Genomic DNA, 22665 nt, shown 5'->3' on the forward strand with positions numbered 1-22665 from the left:
CAGGAAGAGCTTCTCACAAGGTTCTGCCCTCGTTGCTCCAGCGTGAACGTGGGGATGGAGTTTTGCGATAGATGTTGCTCTGAAGCTTCGCAGCAAAAGTTGGAAATGGAGATGTTACTGCATGGCGGTGTGCAGCAGAAAGCAGATATATTTTTGTAACATTTTATTGCACAGTTTGTAAGATAAAAAGCATTTTAACGCCTCTTTAACCATTATATCGACTGTAACAAAGCTGAAAGGTGTGTCCAGTACTTCCATTCAACCGGCCTGAGTCAATACTTTGTAGAAACACGTTTCATTTTCACAACAGCATCAACAAGCTTTCCAGTTCTGGGACAATATTTTTACCTTTTCTTCTGTGCAAAATACCTCCAGCTTAGTCTGATTAGTCTGGGACACACATTCTTGATTGGATTTAGGTCTGGACTTTCACTACTCGACCATTCTAACAAATGAATATTGTAGCACTGGCTACATGTTCAGGCTTTTAGTTTTAAGTCACTTGCTGACTCTTAAGTTTTCATCCGGGCATTCAACTACCTGCTGCCCAAAGTTGGAACTACTTTGTATTTAAAAAAAAATATATATAATGAACTTTGTGGTAATAGTGCGATGCGTTGTGGTAAAAGTGTAAATGCTTTTGTCTGTTGCACTGTTTTTTATTTTAATTTTGGTCTCGAGGATATTCTGATCGACTGAGAGGCAAATGAAAGAAATGATTCAAGTCTTCTGTGCATTAAAGGTAATAAACGGTAGTGATTCACCAACAGATTGGAAAGACTAACTGGAAACATTTAGGGGGGAAGAGATAAATAGAAAGATCGTGAAGCGTTATGGTGCATGTTTTGCAAATGAGCAGATGGAGGGTTGACTAGATTTTTATGAGGACAATTATAAAGCTGTAAAAGCCGACATCCAGTCGGAAACCCAAACTCATCCTGCCCAATCTTCTGTCTGATTGCTAATGTTTGCCACTCATCGGGTAACTAAAAGGTAAAAGAAAAAAAAAACCTAGAAAGTGAATAAAGCTTTCTAAATGCAGCAGTAATGTTTTTGTTGCTTTGTAATAAAACCAAAATCTGATTCCGTCGCTGCAGAGATCCCAGAAAATAACCAGGAGCTTTTGTGTCAAACCGTCGGTTCCGGCCCAAAACGAAATGCGCGCCTTTCATGTGGAAATGAAAAGCGACGAGTGCTTTGACACAATGATTGACGGCCCAAAACTTGCTGTCTTATGCTCGTCTCCCGGATGTTTTCTGAGTGTCTGAGGAAGCTGGAGGTGGAGCCACAGGGCTTTCTGTGGGTCAGCTAATGTTTTGGAGCTGACAGCTGCTGAATGGCCATGAGTGCGCAAATCTGAGAAAAAAGAAAGAAAATGTTTCCAGTGTGAAAAATTGATTTAATCCATCACAGTCTCCTGGAACACCGGATAGGCCTCGGTTATTATGCAAATACCGTAAATTATGGATTTATGCTAAATCAGGAAATAGCAAACGTATGTAGAAGGTTTTATGTTCCCTGAAGAGAGAGAGGAAGAGAGAGAGGGGAGTCTTAGGAAATCTAGAGTTCGCATGCAGGCTTGGTGGGAAGCTGAGGAGGCAACGCAGTCATGTGGAGCAGACACCAAGAAACCAATTCAATTGAAATTCGATTCCAAAATACTTTATTGATCCCAAAGGGAAATTAAATGTTGTTGTAACTCATAATTCAAAGAGTTTCCATCCATCCATTCAGGCTTTATATTTAAAACCTTTCCTCAACAGAAATAGCTTCTGCAAACACTTTTTTGCAGAAGCATTTTATTTCATTTCAAGTCAGGATTCTGCTAATGTGAAAAAAACCCGCAAAAAACATGGAGTTTGAAAAGTGAACATTTAAAGAAACCCTGGTTATTTCACATTGATTTTTTTATTTTTATTTTATTTTTTATTTTTTATTTGCTTGTCCATCTGGTGTGGTGGCACCATCCTCTCCTTGTCCATGTGCTGTTTAATGAATGGTAATGTCATTCGTCTTTCTGCCTTTTCCCCACAGAGTCATCAAATGCGTCTTTGTTGACCAACGCTGAGAAGATTGCCACCATAACCACCACTCACACACCTCAGCAACAGGCGGCACCTGAGGCCAGGTGAGCGGCGCTCTTTGAAATGAACTTTGAATTGATCGGAGAAGCTCTTAACATTCAGCTCTGTTTAGTCCGCTTTAATCAATTTGCAGTTCGTTTGAACGAACTGCAAATTGATTGAAAACAGGTTTTCGAAAGCATTTGGATTGTTTGACACGGTGCAGTGTGAAAGCGAACCGTCCCAGCTGAAAATTACCAAATGTTACGATTTTAGTCCCCAACTGACTGAGTTTACCGGACTATCATATATTAAAAAAGCAAGATTTCTAAAACGGACATAGTTTGACAAAAGTCTTTTGTCATTACATTCTTTAATTTAAATGAGTATCTTTTTTTTTTCAGGACCAACACCAAACCAAAACAGGAATCTTATGAGTTTAATACCCCTCCAAACCCTCCTCTGCAGCCCCCGATCCAGCCAGACTCAACTCAGGTAAGTAAAAAACACACACCAGTCATTCACCTGTCCATTCATCCATTCCTTGTCTCCATCAAGCACTCACCACTTCTAACCACTTCCCCGTTGTCTCCTCACCCATCTATTCAAGCTGTTAGGCCACACAAAACACACATCCCAGCTCACACACACACACACACGCACACCCACCTTCCCAAGGACGAACGGTGTACATTTTTACTTATTTATCTTCTTGCGATCGCCGGCTGCTGTCGGCCAGAGTCCGTGCATTAAGGAAAGCCTGTTTACTTTCAAAGTACCTCCTCAGTCCATTGTGTTCGCCGCTGAATTAATCTGGTGTTGAGGAGATGGCTCTCCTAGATAACATTGATCGCTCTGCAGAGGAGATTAGGAGGGCATGGAGACAAAGCTGCAGAGACTGTCTGCCTGTCCTTGTGCTGCCCAGTCTGTCTCTCTATTGCCTAGAGCCCAAAGCATCAATAATTCAGCATCCTTACACCTGACCATATGCATACACACACATGGAAACACGCGCACGCGATGCGAGTGTGCTTTTCCTGGAGGTGGCATTTGTCCCCCCCGCTCCTGAAATTAGAGACGGCTTTAAAGGGCGCACAAAAACCGCACACTTTAATCGAATCGCACGTATGACCTTGATGCTAACACATCCGTCTCTGTGCATCTGTCTGTTGTTTTTTGTGTGTGTGTGTGTGTGTGTGTCTGCGCGCCTCCGTCCAGGACTCTGAGTTCTACTCGGTGGACCTGGATAGAGACAGCAAAGGCTTCGGCTTCAGCCTGCGGGGAGGAAGAGAGTACAACATGGACCTGTACGTGCTGAGGCTCGCCGAGGAAGGAGCCGCAGTCCGCAACGGGAAAATGAAGGTACGCACACGTAAACCGCACAAGCTCCAGATCTACACGTTTAAAGTAAAGTTTGTAAAGATCTATTAAGTAGAAATGCTTGGCAACAGGAAGCTGGCTTGGCTTCTTTTTTTGTTTGTTTGTCACTGTGATGACAACAGTTGACATTAAAGATTAAAGATAGAGAGTATTTAAAGTTTTACTGCTCTTCTCCCTCCTCCTACAAGCTTTGTCTGAGTTGTGTCTCCTATGAATTGTGAAGTCGTCTTCTGAAATGTGAGTCCGCTTTTCTTGAGGATAGCTGAGATGCCCTCTGATGCTCGGGCTCGTCTCCCACCGAACAAGCAGGCGATAAATGGATCCCGTTACTGATGGACTGTATTGTCTTCTAAAAATGAGATTGCGTAACGGATGACTTCACTTTGTAACTAACGGGTTGTATTCGGCTGTGCTGCAGCGATGGCAGCGTTTCACTTTAACTGGAGCAGAACTGAACCACGTTTCAGTGTGAAACCACAACACGAGTTCCCCGGAGAGTTTTTGCGAGCTCCACTGTTCCACTGCAGGTCTGCATGTTGTCTTACTAGCTCTTACCTCCCCTTCTGCCACAGCTCAGAGTTTCAATTTAATTGTCTTAAAAGCATCTCTGGAGGAGTAAGCTGAGGAAATTTGCTTCCTTTCTGTGTGACAGTGATGTAGTGATCTAAACGGCTTATTTAATAAAAAGAATCAAGGATATTTAATTAAACCTGATGATAGCATCTCTGTTTATATAATCCGATTAGACGTGCTTGGTTTTTTTTTTCTTTTCTTTTTGCAGGAGATCTCAGAGATCTCGCATCCCGATTCAGCTGCTTTGTTAAGGTGCCGTCTAAAACAGCTGACTCTGTAGTCTGCCTCACACTGTACAGCCATCAGCCTAATGCTATCCATCGTAAGGGCTGACACTGTGGGAGGTATCCCACAATTACTGCCAACTATGCTTCAGTAAATATAAACGGTCACCTAGTGGCTCATTGAAGCAAAAAGATTCACTGAATGTAGGAATGGGTGCGCAATGAGACTTTCGTGGTTGAATTACCTTGATTAGAAAATGCTATGGTTCGAATTTATGCACAGAGAAAAATATTTACCATGACTTTTACCTAGAATAAAAGGTAAAAGTCTTTTATTTACCTTAATCTAAGCTTAGCCGCTTAATCTTCCTGCTGCTGAAATATTATAACGCCTTTGATTTTTACAGTTATAACAACATCATTTATCACATTTAGTTGTTGCTATTTTAACCTACAAAATTTTTTTTTCATAAATTGGCATTCAGTTTAGGGCTGAAACAATTAATCAGATTAACCGTGATGATTCGGTTATTCAAATAATCATCAACTAATTTAGTAATCAATTAATCATTTACTGAAGTATATGAGCTGAAAAAAAGGCAATTGGCTGAAAGAGCAACACATTTAGAGCAGTAAATAAGCCAAAACTGTCGAAAGAAATTTTACATTTTGCATGTAAGGTAAAAAAAACAAAAACAACAAAAAACCTTTGTAAATATGTTCTACCCAAAACTCCTCAAGTTGACATAGTTTTAGCTTCACCTGGTTCAAATTGTGTACAAAAACCTAGTGTTGTTCAACTTTTACGATCCACTTCCAAAAAGAACAAAATCCACAGATTACCCCTGCAGTATCTTAGGGAAATATGCACAAATGTCTTTCTAATGCTCTCCCAATGCGTTTACATGCGAGACACCTTGGAAGAAGTTATTAGTTTTTATTTTGCTCAGTTAGGAAAGTAAGTTGGTGTAATCTGATTATTTGTACATGCATGTCTGAATCCTACAGCTTGCACAAGTTCAGATTATTTAGAGGAATTATTAATAGCAGCAGCTCTATGAGGCAGAGAGACGTGTCAGACAGAGATCTACTCCCTGCCAAAGCAGTATTCCCCTGGTGCAGACGGCTCTGACAGCTTAACCTGAGGAGGGGATTCAAGGAAGTCAAAAGTGTTTCTTCCTTCTTCCTGTTTTCCCTCCTGTCCGTCTCTCTCAGCGTCACAGTCGCTGCTCTCTGATTTGCTCTCTGCAAAACGGTTGAGGAAAAGCAGGAAAAGCTGCTTCAGTGCATCCTTATCAATCAGATTTTAAACTGTAATTTCTTGTCGACCCGTCCAACCTTCCCTTCTGTTTTTTTCCGACGTCACGTCTCTCCGTACCGTCCCGCTTCACGTCTTCGTCCTTCCCTCCTGCCATTTGTTTCCCCCCGCTGCTGTTTCCTCTTGTTTTGCTTTGTCTTTTTCTGCCTCCTCCCTACCTCACCTGTCACTCTGCCTCTCTTTTTTCCTGTTTCCTCTCCCCTCCCACCCCGTCCTTGTGGCCTTGCGCCTCTCCCTCCAGGTCGGAGATGAAATCCTGGAGATCAACGGCGAGAGCACCAAAGGCATGAAGCACGCGCGGGCCATCGAGCTCATCAAGAACGGAGGCCGACGCGTCCATCTGGTGCTCAAGAGGGGCGACGGCTCCGTGCCTGAATATGGTGGGTCAATCTACGAAAACATTCCCTTCTCCCCCATCTTCACACCCTGAGCTCGGACGGTGGTGGGGTTTGAAGTTGGCAAAGAACTGAATCGCACGTCGGGGACCCCTTCGCCCCTTCCTGGCGTAGAAACACCAGGGACAGGAAGGAGGGTTTGCTTGGCTTTCAAGTCTTTCTGTGGTGAAGGTCACTCCTGTGCTTTTGGATTCTGGGAGTTGGAGGCGAAGGGGAGGAGCTTAGAGATTGCTCCTTCGGGTGTCGTTGGCCCCTCCTACTGTCGCCTGCTCTCAGTTTCCATGTCATCCCGCTGTCACTTTTCACCTTCTGGCCGCTCAGCTAAAGCACTCTGTTGGGACTTTACAGAACGGTGGTGGGCCTAATTTCAGTGCAACATATATATAAAAAAAAACTGTTTACAGGGTTCCCCCTCCTTCCCCCCCCCCAAAAAGGAAAACAAGTTTTGTTTTTTTTAGGAAGAAGTGACATATGTTGCTGTAGCTCATTGTTAAACACCAGTTCAGCATTAAAAAGGAAAAAAACTTGACTCTTTGCTTTCCTACAAAAGGTGGGACATCTCACAGCTTTGGCCTCATTGTGACACAAACATATTTATGATATTTATTGGAGGTGAATGTAAGCTACTGAACTCCTTAAGATTTTAAGTGAGAACTGTGTTAAAAAAAAAGAAGAGGGAGCCTAATATAAGAACATCTAATGAACTGAATTAGCATTAAAACGTTGACTTATTTCAGTAATTAAGTTCGAAATTGAAATCTACATGGATTCATTACACTCAAAGCTATATATTTCAAGTGATGTATGTGCATCACTCTCTTCCGGACCTAAACTCCATTGATTCTCTATCGCGTTCGTTGTCCAGTGATACCATGATCATTAAGGCAGGTATTGGTACTTTTTGCTGCGTGGGTCAGTTGCCAAGTCCTGCTGGAAAATATATGTGAAGCGTTTGCTGAAAAAAGAGAAGCAGCAAAAGCTCTAAGATGTCCTGGGGGAGTTTCGACTTGCAGAAAAGTTAGGGGGCCAACGTCAACAGACGGCAAGTCTCCCTGAAACATAACTGACTGTGAAAACTTCACACTGGACCCCGAGTCTGTCCACTTTTCCTCCATTTTCTTTTTCAAGCTCCAAAAAAAGGTAACATTTTTTCTGAACTGAGGACTTGGACCTATGCACTGCAGTCCCCTTTTTCTCCTTTGCCCAGTTAAGACAACTCTGCTGTTTTCTCAGCTCAGTCCTGTTCGACAATCCTTCCTAATCCCAAAGCAAAATTAAAGTCTTGATCATGAGTGGCTTAAGACAACATCAGTCTATTTGTCTGGGAAACTAAATTTAGGATTTCTGCCAGCTGTTTGCCATATTCATCAAAGTTTATAAAAACAAACACTTGAAACGTATCAAACTGTCTGTAATGAATCATCGTTGAACCCAGTTTGACTTTTTGTATTTAGTTACTGAAATAAATTCACGCTTTGACGATGATCTCATTTATCGAGATGCCTTTATACTCTTTGATTTTCTGTGTCCAAGCCAAAATTCTGCTACAGTGTGCTCGACATTACTCATTCATCCATAGATTTATTTATTTTTTTTCTTTCCGTTGCACCCATTGTCAATGTTGATGTCATTAAAATGCTGTGAAGATTAAAACACCCAACGCCACACGTCCCCCCCCCCACCCCCCCGTGCAAACAGAAAATGAGACCATGGCGCTTATATAAAGCTTTTGTACAGCGATGAAACGAATAGAGACATTTTTACGAGTATTTTTGTTCATTGTACAGAGCCATGAATCAAAACCACATATAAATGGAGAAAAAAAAAAGAAGAAAAGTTTATTACTGCATGAACTTGTCAAGAGTGTACATTTGAAGTTTTTTGCCCCCTATATTGTCGATTTTTCCATAATATTTATGGAACATTTCTTTTTGTATTGTTATTGTATTGACAAGTTTGGATTGATTGATAGTCAAGTCATGAACATTTTTCATTGTCTTGCTTTGTTTTCTTTTTCTTTTTTTTTTCTTTTTTTTGAGTGGGGAAGCATTTGCTTGTGGACGTTTATTTGCGGTTTTCAGATCTGCACCGATATGGTGTCATGTGAACTTTGTATATTTTTGATCATCGTTTGTATTTTTTTAATTTTTTTATTTTTTAAGTTGACACGACCTTTTCGACAGTCTTGCCAGTGTTTCTTCTTTTTGATTTCTGAGACTTTTTTTTTTTCTGCTGCTGCTTTGTCGACATGTACATGTTTGCGTGTGTGTTGTGTGTATGCGTGTGGGCGTGTGTGTTTGGGTGATTGGGGGGTGGGGTGTCACTGTTCTGTGTAACTAGTGGCTTTCACTGAAGGGTTTGGGTAACTTCCTGGACTGTCTCTTTACTCTGAATGATCAAATAAACACTCTTTTTTCCAATAAGAATCAACACAATCAGTAACTCTCCCTTGTCTTTCTTCCAGTTGGCTCCAAGCAATCTAAACTTCTGTGTTCTTTGTTTTTTTTTTCTGTTTTTGTGTATGCTCTCCTCTCTCTGTGTTGCCCTGGGCTCTTGTCTTCCTTCAGGGATGGCCGCTCCCCATCTCACCGCAAGTGTGAGAAATGACAAGATGGGGGAGGCCTCTGTCCTCCAAAATCAGACCACGGTTTGTAGCTGTCCTCCTCCTCTGTCATCTGGGTTCTCCTCCGTCTCTCTTCATCCTGATGTGTGTGTGCTGTGGCCTCTGATCACCTCATGCCCGCGCTCTGCTCCATCCATATACAACCGTCCACCTAAATGCCGCTGCGCAGCTCTCGACTAAAGTAACCCATGCATACGTTTGTAAAATCTGGAAATCTAAGTGTAAAGAGTTTGTTTATCTTTAGTTCTTTTTTTTATCCTAGGAAGGCTCTCTTGTGTGTGAACTACGGAAGATTCCAACACCTTATGCTCAATTTTTGCTGCAGTGGTATTTAATTGTCTGATTTATGTGTTGGCACATTAGAGAAAGAGAGAGTTAGACTGCCAATAGATTATATGTACACAAAAAAAAAATGCTGGTTGCTTTCTGGTCTGGACTCGATAGCAAAAAAAATTATTAAAAAGAAATGCAGGAGAAAAGGTTCATGGATGTAGGGAAGGAGCATATATGGAGGACGGAGGCCGTGGTGATGTCTAATGGAAGAAACTAAAAGAAGTAAAATATAGATGTGTTCGCTTGCACAACTATAATACAAAGATTTACTCTTCGGCCAGTAAATAACCACTGTGTTGTTTTTAAACTTTGAGGATATAAATTACCTGGGAACTGTTGCAGTGTATGAAACTGTAGGAGAAATTAAGTGAGTAGGTTCAATAGCAACTGAGACGTAACAACCTGAAGAGCCAACACCCTTTCCACTTCAGAGACGTGACCCTACGTAGACCAAGGAGCAGGTTTGTTGTTGGTAACAAATCTTTTGGATTCAATGGCTGCTTTTCCACAATGGCTTTTCTTTTGCCTTACCATTGTCATTGGCTGCTGCTGTGCCATCTAACATTTGCTTAACATCAGATTGGCTTTCATTGGATTTGTTCTCAGCTTTACGTCTGAGTCGATCAGCATGATTGGTGTCAAAAGTCTGTAGAGTCGCTTGGTGTGTAGTTCCATGTTTGGTCATTCTAGCCTCATCTGTGTGTTAAACTCTGTTGCAGACGGCAGCCCCAACGACATCAGCACCGTCGACGCAGTCACAGGGATACAAAACGCTCCGGAAGTGAGTTCCCTGTCCCTAATTAATGCACCATCAGAGTCCAGCTTCCCACCAGTAACCCCACCACATTCCCGGAGCAAGACGGAGCCGAGCCGCCGCACCAATGGCACTGGCAACCATGGTACTGGCAACCATGGCACTGGAAAGCATGGCACTGGAAAGCATGGCACTGGCAGGCACCATCGTTCTCATCACCGTCACCACTCTCCCAGCAAATCAAAGGTGAAGAAGTCCACAGGGAGGAATGGGCCTAAGCTGTTAAAGAAGAAGGATGACAAGGAAAAAGATGGCCATCAGCACCGAAGCCGCCATCGCTCGCCTCATAAGGGGCACAGCCGCTCACGCAGTGCAGACAACACCCTGGAAAGCCGCGATAGAGGCCACCGCAGAGGCCGCTCTCCAGAACGCCGTCAAGGTCAACATCCTTCATCAAACCACCGCCACCACTCTCCTCGACGCTCCCCATATCGCTCACCGAACCGCTCTCACCATCGCTCTCACCACCACTCTCCACGACGCTCACCTTACGGCCACAGGCCCCCACCCAGGTACCACTCACCAACCAGACATCGCCAACGCTCCTCAGACCCCTACCGTTATGACACCCCTGAGAGACACAACGAGAAGCCGATGGCAGATGAAGCCGCAATGTCCGATATTCCTGAACCAAGATTCCCTTTTGAAGACTCGCCAGCTCTAGACCGCCTGAGCAGAGAGCCCGCTCTTTCACTCCCACCACTTCGGAGAGAAGATCGTCTCTACAGACGGGATAGCCCTCTGATGAGAACCTCCTCCATGGAGAGGGCCTACAGGGGAGACAGACTGCTGAAGGACTTTGCATCCCGTGACTACAGAGAAATCACCCTGCCCAGAGTCCGAACCCCCGACTTGGATTCATCCTACCAGAAGTACAGTTCCCTGTTGAGAGGACGTACACCTGAGATGCTGGAGAGGGATGGGCGCTTTGCCAGTAGAGGTGTCACCCCTGAACCGCGGTACAGAGCTCGCAGCCTGGAACGTGCCATCTCCCCGCCCAGGAGGGACGACTCTGAAGATGAAGAAGACGACGACTATTTTATTGCCTCTAAGTTGAGAGATTACTACAGCACGCTGAAGACCAACAGCAGTCTCCCACCCCAGCCCGTGATCCCTGAGCCTAAGAAGACCTACAAGGATAATCCCAAAGACCTGAGCATCTGATTGGTCAGCTGTCAGCCAATCATAGATACCACCCACACAACACCTCAAGTACTCGCCTCCATTATCTGTTCTACAGGAATGCACCAACTTGTGTTCACGTGCTCACATATAAAAAAACCTTCACACACACACACGTTAACTACATATGCATTCACACACAAATTATGTAACGGTGTTGAGTTACTAACAAAAGTGATTCCAAAATGACTTTTGAAAGCTGTTTTTTCTTCTTTTTTTTTAACTGTATGGTTTTCTTTCCCTTTTTTCTTTTTGTTGAAGCATTCTACATTTACAAAACTTTTTCCAGAAAATATAAAATCTGAAAAAAAAACCAACAAAAAAAAACAACAATGATGTGCCTAAGAGTTCCATTAACAAGCAGCATTTTGTTTTTGATCCAGTATGTGGCGGGCATTTTGCGGCCCACTGTCAGACGATGAAATGTACGTACTTTTCCATGAGGATCCCATGGAAGTGCCGCGCGCCTGGATCACCGCTGCCGGTGCTCCTAACGATGCTGTGCATGTCTTTACCGGTTTCAGTGTCTCTTTTTTTCTTTTCTCTCTCTCTTTCTCTACGTCTCTCCTACCTTTGGTCTTTCTTTCTTTCTCTCTCTGTCTCTCTCTCTCTCTGTCTCTGTCTCTCCTTCCAGTGCCACTGTTTTTTAAAACATTTGACCAGACTATAGCACAAGCCTGCATTTGTTTGTATATTTTTGACAGTTTGCAGTATGTGTACATTCAGAGGTGATCATTTTAAATGAACGAAGGGAAAATTAAAAGTTAAACTATGACGACGATGATGTTAAAATAAAATAATATATTCAACAAATAAACTCGTGTCAGGCTGTTGCTCCTTTGTTTGCTATTATATATCAAACTAATATTACACAAACTTTTCTTGCTGAAGGGCTCAGTATGAGCACTTTTCAAAAGCTGTTTGAAATGTGTGTGGGTGTCGATAATGCAGTCGTGTAACTCTACATGTTTTGCCAACAACTGGGCAGCTAGTGCGAGCAAATACAAATGTATAGACCTCAGTATATTCTCAGAATATACTTTTATAAACTTATCCCAAAAGGTAATAACATTTGTATGTTTGTTGCCACAATGTTTCCTGGCAGTAACTGTCAAACCATTGGAACGTCTGTTTATTTCTGCTTAGATGCTGCCACATTTATAATCAAATGTTTCTGGGGTTTGAGTAACAGAGGAAAACGTCCTAATTCCTCTTTGCCGATGCCAACAGCTTTTGGTGGAGACACTGTGATGGTGGCGTCTCCAATGCGCACCCATTTCTTCTCTTAATGACCAAAGAGAGCCGAGCTTACCTCTGGAATTTTGTCAGTGGGTAAGATGGAACCCCGAAATGAGCTTTTGTGAAGTTGGCACGGATGTGCTTTCGCGACAGACTAAACAACGCGACCACAATGACTGGATCGTTCCAAATGCTGGTTGAAAAATGGGATTCCACAGCAGCCTGTTACGAGCCTGTGACCAGAATAAAGGCAGAGCTACCCGGTTGTTGTGGTTGCGTACAAACCTCCCGCACTCTACGTCAGGCCCCATTAATAAGTTGATGAATTACCAAAATTGCTTTTTTTTTTAGACGTCGATAATAAAATCCAACAAGCGATGTGGAAAAAAAAAACCCCAAAAGATGTGTATTGACGAATTGGCAATACCCACATATGCTTTTTTCTTTGTAAATATTAAGTGGGAAAAACAGGTTCTCTGACAGTACGAGATTTATTGTTACAAAAACTAAATAAAAAGTAAATTTACATATTTTATTTGAACCTTAAATGTAAAACATTTTTGCAACGTCAATTAAATAAAAGCTGTTAAAATGTGGACATTTAGATTTTGTTTGCATAAAACTGATTCACCAGTTGTCAAAGTGGGCGCCATGCATCAGTTGCTGTGTTTCACATGAGATTTTGAACATTACTGTGACTGTTGTGTTCTTGTAAGCAGAAGTAGCCGTGGTCTTGCGATTAAGTTCGATTGTTACGGTTGGTGTCCTTTTTATTTCATAATTCAGAAGTGTGTTTTGTGTTGGGACCGGCTGGCAGAATAATGAAGCAAATACCCAAGTCAAAAACCTTTGACTGTCTCAAAAGGAAACAAAAGCGATAGTGGGGCTGCTGATGGCCAAGTTGCTAAGGAACCATGAGCGTTTGCAGCCTGATGGAAGTCATGAAAAGCAAAACATCTGATATGTGGATTCTCAGAAAGAAGAAGTTCCAGTTTGCAAGCCCGTCTTTGGTTTGTTACTTGCGCTGATAAATTTTTGAACATCGATGAATTCACTAGTGACTCCTTTCTGAACTGTGGTTCAGCAAGCAGGTTATGTTCTCAGTGAGATGCGAATAGGGAAGGAAATGAGCTGAATGAGGGATCAAAGAGATGGGAGTAGAGAAAAGGCAAAGATGTGAGGAACATGTCTTTGCCTAATGTATTTATTACAATTAATACAAGAAAAGGGTCAAATGTGTGGAGACTTTACGTCTTGTAGTTTTCTCTCAGTATATCTTGTCATGTACATGTTTAGGAACTAAATAGATTTGGTTCAACTGAGGGAACGCGAAAGACTAGAATGTTGAATGATTTGATTTAAACATTTTTAAGCCTGTTAGTAGAAAACACTTGATCCTGACTCGGATCATGTCTCACGAATGAAAGGATGGGGGAAAAAAATGTTCTTGTTGCTTTGGAAACATTGGAGTAAATTGGTTAAACGTGTTGGGAGCTCATTACTTTTAGGGAACCGAAAGAAAACGGCTGCAAGGATAGTCAAATGGAGGTTTTTGGAAAAGCTTAAAAATCTTCCATCCTTTCACATCAAAGCCTGGACAAGCCAGCTTGTTCTGATTTACTCTGCCTCACTTCTCACTTTCATACCGGCCTTTCCTCCCGACTTCCTCCCATCCACTCGGTTTGCTGAAAGATTTATCATTTCGAAGGATGGGGATAAAAACAACGAGGGAAGCTGCATCCTCGGGACACGACTGCAGCGCGTGAAAGAGGATTCAGGAGGAGACTGAGATTATGTCCAGTCCAGCTGACTGACTGTGGAGAGACGATGAAAACGTCACGGTCCTTCCAGAAGCATCCCACAAGTTCTCATGCTGTAAAACATAAGACATTTCTCCTACTTTTTCTCTCTTTTTTTGCACTAGAGCTCCGTTTCAAATCTTTTGCAGCCTCTAACAGTTTTTCTCCTGAACTTTCCTCCAGGATTCATGTCATCAGCTCTTAAAAAGTTTCCCTTTCCCTACTGAAGAACCGAGGAAAAGTGGCCCTACAGGATGAGGCTCAAATGCTTCACCAGAATGATCTCTAGTGTAGAGTTAGTTTGTAGTCAGTCATGGGGATTTTCATTTAATCCAACTAGTTTGGTTCTGCTCTCCTCTGATCGTTCACTGAGTCTCCTGCAGGACTCGAGACAAACAGGACTTCCAATGTTGTCCTTCAGGAAGCTCCGGGTTTGTTGAACACTAAATCAATAAATCGTTGCCCCGGTAACAAATTCTCCCACCCAAGCACTGGATGTTTGCAGCTACCCCAGATTCACCATGGATCTATTTGCTGCCATTTCTGGTTGATGCTCTCTTAGTTAAGTTTCGTCAACCACGTCTTCTTAGGTTTCCGTTGGGCCTTTTTTGCTTTTATTTTTTTGGGATCTTGGATTGAACATGACATTTTCGCATCGTGGAATAGTTTTATCGATACATTTTCTTCGAAAGTTTCCAGATTTTCTCCAAAACACAGAGAAACTCTGTCCCTTTCATTTCACAATTACTTCAACAAATAACGTTGAAAATGTGCTGTATTTGTCTGCAAACAAAAGCAATGTGAGAAAAGTGTGTGTGTGTGTGTGTGTGTGTGTGTGTGTGTGTGTGTGTGTGTGTGTGTGTGTGTGTGTGTGTGTGTGTGTGTGTGTGTGTGTGGGATGGGGGGGATTGCTTTTGTTTTTCTCAATTCGTGATCAGTATTGAAAAGAAATTGTTCTTTCTGTCGTGGGCGTTTTAAGTGTATGTGCGTGTAACATACATAATACGCTCACTTTTCCTGAAATGTTTTTCCCTTTACTGCGTGCCTGACGCCATATGTTCAAAAAAAGAGTCTGCATCCCAGATTACCCTGTGGACGCAATCTGTGCTGCTCATAAGAGGAAACTGAGATAAAGCGTCGTGATCATATCAGAGCGAGGTTTTTATTTTTAAAAAAAAATAAATAAATTTGGCCTAGTTTTGTTGCAGTTCAATCGGGCTTTAAACACATTCTGCTCCTTTTAAATCATACCTCTGAAATGCTGTTTTCTAACTCCACGTTTTTAAAGATAACCATATGCTTTATGCTAATGTCCAATAATCACAATTAGTTCATACAGGAGAAAAATGTCTGAAATAATAAGAAAAAAGAAAGAAAGAAAAACTACATCTAGTGATGTGTTCAGATTTTACCCAAATTCCAAGGACACCGATGTTTGGATCCCGCTCCCTTCCTCTCTCCACGCTCTCGTTGAACGGTAACCACGCAGCCCCTAAATAATGGATGTAATCCACTTCGGAGCACTAAAACACTCTCCTCTCCTCTCCTCTCCCTTTAAATATCTCTCTCCCTCTCTTTATCAGGACGCGCTCCATCTTTCATCGCCAAATGCAAAAACACAGCTCTGTGTTTTACAGCTCGTGCCACCTAAGAAATGATGAACAACCGGGGGCCCGGGGACAATTTATCATGTCAGCGGCAGGCAGGAGGATGAGACGGTAATGAAATATCCAATAAGAACATGACTGAGGCCCGGCAGGCTGTCAGCAACCCGGGTCAAGAACCTTTATCTTTTTTTTGTTTTGTTTTTTTTGTTTGTTTTTTTGTTGCCATCCTCCTCCTCCCTTCAGCCAAGCTCCAGCTGCTCTCTTTTCTGACCCTATAAGATCCTCTGCGCCATTGCCATGGAAACGCAGAAGCGACGAGCTCTATCCTCATGCTGACCGGTGCACAACGGGAGAGAGCATCCATAAATGTGAACACTAACAAGAGTGCGGGGTTTTTTTTATTTTATTGTTGGTGGTGTGCTCGGGGCCAGAGAAAGAGAAAGAAAAAGTCGATATGACTTTTCAGTCAGATTCTCCGCCTGTCGTGGTTCTCCACAGCTGTCACACAGTCATAATACGGCTTCTGTCTCATGCTCGACAGTGCATGGCCGTCTCTGAGAGGTGAAGTGGAGGAATGCATTGGGAACGTTCAAATGGGATTTTGTAAAGTGTTTTTTTTCTTCTTTCTTATCAATGCTACTACAATAATGTCAGACTTAGAAAAGCTTTAGGTTTACTGTGTGGCTGATCTAATCAAGTGCAAGATGCCTTATTTGAAATGTAGGCTGATGAGCAGGTTTCTGTTGAATGAATAATATATTTTGGTTAAATCTATTCTTTTTTTGGACCTAAGACATGCAGGAGAGAACGTTAGGAGCAGGGTGACCCGCTCATCTTTTGTCAGATTAAACTTTGCCTTCTTGCTTTTCGTTTTATTTTCTCTGAAGCCTCCCGATCCATAATGCCCTTTTAAAAAAATTTGAAAAATATATTTCAGAAAAGCTTTATTATTTGGAAAAATAGCTTCATACGGTGGGAGATGTCAGTTGTTGGCTAAATGCCAGAATGATGAGAATGTGTTACTTGTCCAATGTCAGCAGTGTTTATATGCTAACGTTACTTTACCTTAAAAAAAAAAGAAGAAGAAAAAAACCAGAGTGTGCAGATGATGATGTCATGCAGTAAATAAAGTGTTTGTCGGCGCTTTATAAATTTCTACATACCGTTGATGCATGAATGCATCAATATGTTACAGAATGTCAAAGAGAAAATAAATGTTTCTCAGAGTGACTCATCTTAGAAAAAAAAATAACCCTCTGAAAGCTCTTCTAAATGAATTAAATAATTGTAGTTTCATAAGAAATGCAAGCCAGAATTTCAACTTGGCCTCCTGCAGTGCTAGGCGATTCATTGAAAACTTTGTATAAGGCCGTACGGTCATGGTTCTACTGGAAAACAAAACATTAGCCAGATCTTCAGAAAACAAAAATCTGTACATGTGAAATTAAGGCCACTGGTGAAGATTTGCCACCCAGAGACCAAAAAAAACAAATAAAGTGATGTAAAACCTGTTGCACTGCAAATTTCACTGATGACCTACAGGATGTAGAAGCTCTGAAAACATCAATTGTATGCAGAGTTATTGCACATTAACTTTAGACGGGGATTGTTCTGGCCATTTCCCTTCCTTTTAAAAATAACAACTATCTGTTTTGCAGAATAGTCTAATATGATCTTCATAACTTGAGTAATCGTTGATGAAATCGTTCGCTACATTGATCCAAACGGGGAACACGATTCTACCAAACAGCAACCTGGGTACAAAGTCGCCTAAACATTCAGGAAGTACTGATTGACAACACGATAGACCTATCGGAGCATATCTCCAAAACATTTGTGGAAAGTGAACCCATTCATTTATTAATTTAGAGTTATGTAAAGTAATTGTAAGAAAGCGCCGCTTGGGAAGATGAAACTCGTCTAGCCACAATGCTGCTTGACGTGCTATTGGCTGGCAAAGGAGCAAATCCAACAAGATCGTTTTCCTTGTCACTGATTGGCTGTACCCTCAAAAGCGACCATAATAAACATTGTGGATGTTACCTTCTGCCGTAGTGTTTCCACTTAATGCATATCAATCTATATTTGGTGTTTGACCTTCTAAAATAAGCAGCTATAAGTGCTTTTTGAGGGGCTCTGATGTATTTGTGGATTCAGTCATTCAACCCCCCTGCAAATATCACGGCTCCACTGTATACAGTCATTAGTGGCGAGGCCCCTGCCTTGAATTTTAAAAATATTTGGAGATGCTTTTAACAGTTTGAACAAATCTTGGTATCATTTTGTAGTCTGAAGTAAAAGCCTGTGAGAACTCCTTGATACATCAGGTTGACGTAAACCAATGTTTTTTGTTACTCGTGCTTCAAACCCATCTTTTTTTTTGGACCCTTTTTCTTCTGCTGGTTAAAGCCCCGTCGTTTTATGACAAAAGGAAATTACTCTGGTTGGATACAGATCTCAATGTAGAGATTCTTATAGCATGTCAGCCACCATCAAAACCAACAGTACATGGCAATTAACTCCCCTTGAATGCATTAAACACTAAAGCTTCCAGTAGATTTAATAATATGGCCTGCTTCGCTCCGTGGCGAGAACCGAGTGATGCAACGTGATGCGATGTGGCGGTCAGTGCAACGTTGTGGCAATAAAGATATCTTCGGCAGTGCTAATCTGCAAAAAAAACCAACAAAAAAACAAATTTTATCTCAACAATAATGAACGTTGATAAAGATGCTGTTGTGATGGCTGTGATGTCCTGGTCCTCCCTACCCAGTCCTCTCCCTCATGGTTTACAGATTGATTTTGGTGCCATAATTAAATATTTTAGATCATTAAAAAAAAGGGGTAACATCAGAAAAAGGTAACCCAGTTGAATACAAATGCAGTTTCCATAGTATATTTCATTTATGAAGAGGAAAAAAAGCTACCCAATCTGCCCCTTTTGGAAAAGGCTGTTAAAATGTGAGCTTTCTGTAATTACAAAAGCAGGGCTTTGTCAAATGAAGTATCTCAAGATCTGGAAACCTACCTGTAGTCTGCAGAAGGAATACGGGAATTGGTCTCTATCAGTGTGGAAAGCATTACAAAGCCATTTCTTAGGCTTTGGGAAACGCAGACCATCATTATCCACAGATGAAAGAACGAAGGAGCGGCGATGAACCTTCCCAGGAGTGGCCTTCCAGCTAAAATTACTCCATTAGCCCACTGCGACTCACCCAGGTGGTTACAAAGTAACCAAAACAACATGTAAAGCACTTGGCTTAATTAAGGTCAGCGTTAATGATCCAATAATAACACACACACACACACACAAAGAATGTGCAAAATTGGGATCCATTGGAGAGTTTTCCACAGCCTAAAGCAGAGCTAGCCAAAGAAAAAATAAAGAACACAAATACACATTTACCAAATACAAACCAATATATTTTAGACCTGACCAGGCAAAAATTAGAACTTTTTGAAAGGTGTACATCTTTCCTCTGGTACATCTTTTGTAAAATAAACCATTAAATTTTTAGACAAACATAGTGATGGTAGTGTGATTGTCTGGGTCTGTTTTGCTGTTTCAGGGCTGACTGTAATTAACTGAAGAGTGAATCCTGCTCTTTACCAGGAAATCCTGAAGGAGACTGTTTGAGTTAGTCTAGTCAAAGTATTGAGGCGCTGTGGTGCTCATACTCAAAAACCAAGTGGGTCAAAATTCCTCCATCCCAGCCACTTGTTGGCAGCTAACACCAACATAGCTCAATCAGATGTTAGATATAGGAGCAAATACTTTTTCACGTAGAGCCGGGCTTGTTTGGATTTGTCTTTTCACCCTTAGTAAATGAAATCCTCCTTTGAAAACTGTTTTCTTTTTCTTCTTTTTTTTTTTTAACCCAGGTAATCGTTGCATGACATTAAAATGTACTTAAAGAAGAGAAAACAAAACCAAATGAAATCTGTAAGGGGGGGTCAGTGTTTTACCTGAACCACTCGAAGCAGATGGTGTGCATTAGGTCTGGTCTTACAGGGATGAAGGCTATTAAAGTTATGTCCAGTGAAGTAAAACTAGCTGGAAAAACACAATCGGTGGTCGTGAATCTTTAAACTGAACTAAATGGATTCAGTTCTCTTTGTTGTTTTATTGCCTGTTTTACTACAACATCATGCAACTGTTTGTGGCCTTTCCGCTGTTGCTGTGCACCGTTTTCCTGTCGGCGGAAAATAAAGTGAGCAGACAGAGCAAAACGCATGAAATATGCAACGTAATCGTTGTGCTACTTTCCATTCGGAGCCATTCATCACATTACCACATCTCATTAGTTCTCTAGTAATCAACGCGCAGTAATTGCTGCAACATGCATGCAGGGGTGTGTGTGTGTGTGTGTGTGTGCGTGCGTGTAGGCGTGTGCGATTGTGTTGTCAGCAAACTCAGAGAGGAAATCAGTCATGTTCGGCTCAGGTCTACAGGCAAACATGCTTCAAAGCGCCACCTTCCCTTCAGCATCGTTTCCTTTTTTAGATTTGACAATGTCGGGTTAAATATTGATGCTCTGAAGTTGCTTCAAAGGAATCAAGACGAGACGGTGAGTTTTACTTTGGAGCCAAAACCAAAGGAGGTAAGATGGTTTCCTAACTGAGTCATATGTTTGGAAAAATAAAGCATCGTATACATTTTCCTTCTTCCACAAGCTATGGCTTTCTAGTGTTTTTTTGTGAAAAAACGTTGATTTTTTTTTTTTTTTTTTTTGCTGTACAAGACTGTGGAGTTTGGAGTTTGGAGATTATAGAGGTTAAAGTTGCTTTTGAGCAGGTTGATTTAGAACTAAAGTCACATAAGATTACTGCTATGCATCCTATTAATATGTTCTTAACCTGTGTATGCATCAAACCTCTGCATTTTATATAAAGATGGAGAAAGAAACATGCAAAGTTATTGCAAACGTAGTCATCCGCTGACTTTTTTTTCACATTTTGTCACTTTACAATGGCTAATGTCAAAATATGCTGTTGGGATTTTTACGTAATGAGCAGCATGAATTGGCAAATATTTAGGAAGTGCGAGGGAAAATTGAGAGAGTACGGTTTCCATCAGAACTGACAGGTTGGGTACGTTTGATGAAATAGTTCTTTAAAGAGGCCCATGCTGACTCTGAAGGAGCTGCAGAGATAGGAACTCGGGTGGAAAAAGCTGTCAATAGAATAACTAATAGTGATGCTCTCCACAAATCTGGACTTTTATCGTAGAGTCCAAGAATAAAGTTGTTACTCAAAGGAAGCCATAAGAAGTTCCACTTGCTGTTTGGGAAATGCCGTGTAGAGGAAAAGACAAATATTCATCTGGTCGGATGAAACCAAAATTGAGCATTTCTTTCTGTTTTTATTTTTTACTTTATAGTCAACATGCAGTACATGAAGCAAAGTGAACATCGCCAAACAATTTGAGCTCACCATCTCTGTGGTGAAACATGGTAGCAGTAGCATTACGCTGTTGTGGTTAAGCCTGTTGCAATCAGCAATTAATCAATTGATGAATGGAAATGGCCGTAGTCATTTCTATTCTGATGATTAATATTTTTTGAAGGGCAATTTTTAGTTATTTTTTTTTACAGGACATTACAATCCTCTTTATTTATGGTTTTGTTTGTGCGTGGGTATGTGTGTGTGTGTGTGTGTGTGTGTGTGTTTCTGGTGTATTTATCGTTTTTGGTTGTGTTTTATTTCAAATATCTTCCAATTCCAGTCTTGTGAATTCCTTACAAAATGAAAGTTTATTGCTCTTAGAGCAATAATGCAGTTTAATGCATCATTATAGAATTATCAATAGGTCACTTGAAAATGGTCTCGAAGCAACAATATTATCATTTATCGCCATAATTATTGCAATTTATTGTCCAGCAAAATTTGTTACTGTGACTCAAAAAACTATATCTGTAATTGCAGCGAAATGTGGACAAATGAATAAATAAATTAAAAGCACACCACACTGTTCAGATTGTTTCAAAAGTGATCCTGAAGCTTCCTGTTGCATTGTGACAAAATGAAACTGAGGTTTGGCATATGTGAATTTTTAATTTTTTTTTTTTTTTTTTGCCAGACACTATATCTTAAAATGTAGTTTTCTTTTCTTCAGACGGAGTTAAAGCCTCCCGACACGCTCCTGAATACTGAAGCTTCTTCATGCATATTTATTGTTTATGAATAAGATCTGAGGAGCACCGTGGAGCTGACATAGAATATTTTAAAGACTCAAAAGGAAGTTTTACGGCAAAAAAAAAAAAAGAAAAATGGTGCCCTAGTTTCATATACATTTACACAAACATATTACTGAGGTCTTTCCTCTTGCTTGGTGGATCATCATGGAACAACTTTGAGGTTTTTGAGGAATAAACAGGAGTGAGAGTTCTCTCTGACAAACTAATCCCCTGGTGTTAATAGCCATCTCCGCTGACTTGCATCTTTCACATCACAGTGGCGTGACACTTAAGCTTTAGAGATTTCGATCACTTCTCGAAATGAGCACTTGCAGCGTGAACAGCTGTTCTGCTGGTCCACATCGTGACTGGAAGGAGTGGAAAAAAGCTCCCCAGTTTGACCTGGCCAAACGCAGGCCACACATCTGAAGAGGCGTCACTTACGAACACACCGAGTCGATGTTCGGCGTCCCTCTCGTTTTGTCTGCTCTCCGTTGACGAAAAGGCACGAAGACCGCCAGAGCACTGCTGTCTTAGGGCGAATTGTTTTTAATCGGGTGAACATTTTCATTTTCACTGCGCGCTCTAATCACAAAAACGCAATGAGGTGCGCCAAATTAGACGCTTTGAGTCACTTTAGAATTGCAGACTGGTATTGGCAGTGGGAGTGTTGGAATGTTGGTAAAGCTGGCAATTGGATGTCTGGTACGAATATTTACTAGAAGCCCTGCAATAAATGCTGTATTTGGTAGATTACGATTAAAATGGAAGCGGGATGATGTGATGAAACGTGTTTCGGTGAAACACTCAGCAGGAAACGCTGAACACACCAATGGTTTTCTGAGGTTTTGTTTGGTTTTGCCTTGGGATCAATGGAGGATTAAATCTGTATTGAGTTGAATACTTCGATCCACGTGAAATTAATGTCAAGTGCCAGTA

General features: G+C 41.4%; 1 protein-coding gene across 8 annotated transcripts in view; it reads left to right on the forward strand.

Annotated features, from left to right (window-relative positions):
• Positions 1-11722, forward strand: part of magi1 (membrane associated guanylate kinase, WW and PDZ domain containing 1) — a 148675-nt gene extending 136953 nt beyond the window's left edge. For 5 of the 8 annotated variants that reach the window (XM_023325657.1, XM_023325660.1, XM_023325658.1 and 2 more), the window contains 5 exons: positions 2035-2128; positions 2468-2558; positions 3282-3425; positions 5800-5938; positions 9629-11722. In XM_023325657.1, the coding sequence (XP_023181425.1) occupies positions 2035-2128; positions 2468-2558; positions 3282-3425; positions 5800-5938; positions 9629-10887 (1727 nt within the window). In that variant the 3' untranslated portion in view covers positions 10888-11722. Of the gene's footprint in view, positions 1-2034; positions 2129-2467; positions 2559-3281; positions 3426-5799; positions 8392-8520; positions 8601-9628 lie in introns of those variants that run through there. The other 3 variants (XM_023325662.1, XM_023325665.1, XM_023325663.1) reach the window with 2 other exon arrangements.
• Positions 11723-22665: the final 10943 nt, after the last annotated feature.

The sequence above is a fragment of the Xiphophorus maculatus genome, chromosome 20 (genome assembly GCF_002775205.1).
Source record: "Xiphophorus maculatus strain JP 163 A chromosome 20, X_maculatus-5.0-male, whole genome shotgun sequence".
In the NCBI taxonomy this organism is placed as follows: domain Eukaryota; kingdom Metazoa; phylum Chordata; class Actinopteri; order Cyprinodontiformes; family Poeciliidae; genus Xiphophorus; species Xiphophorus maculatus.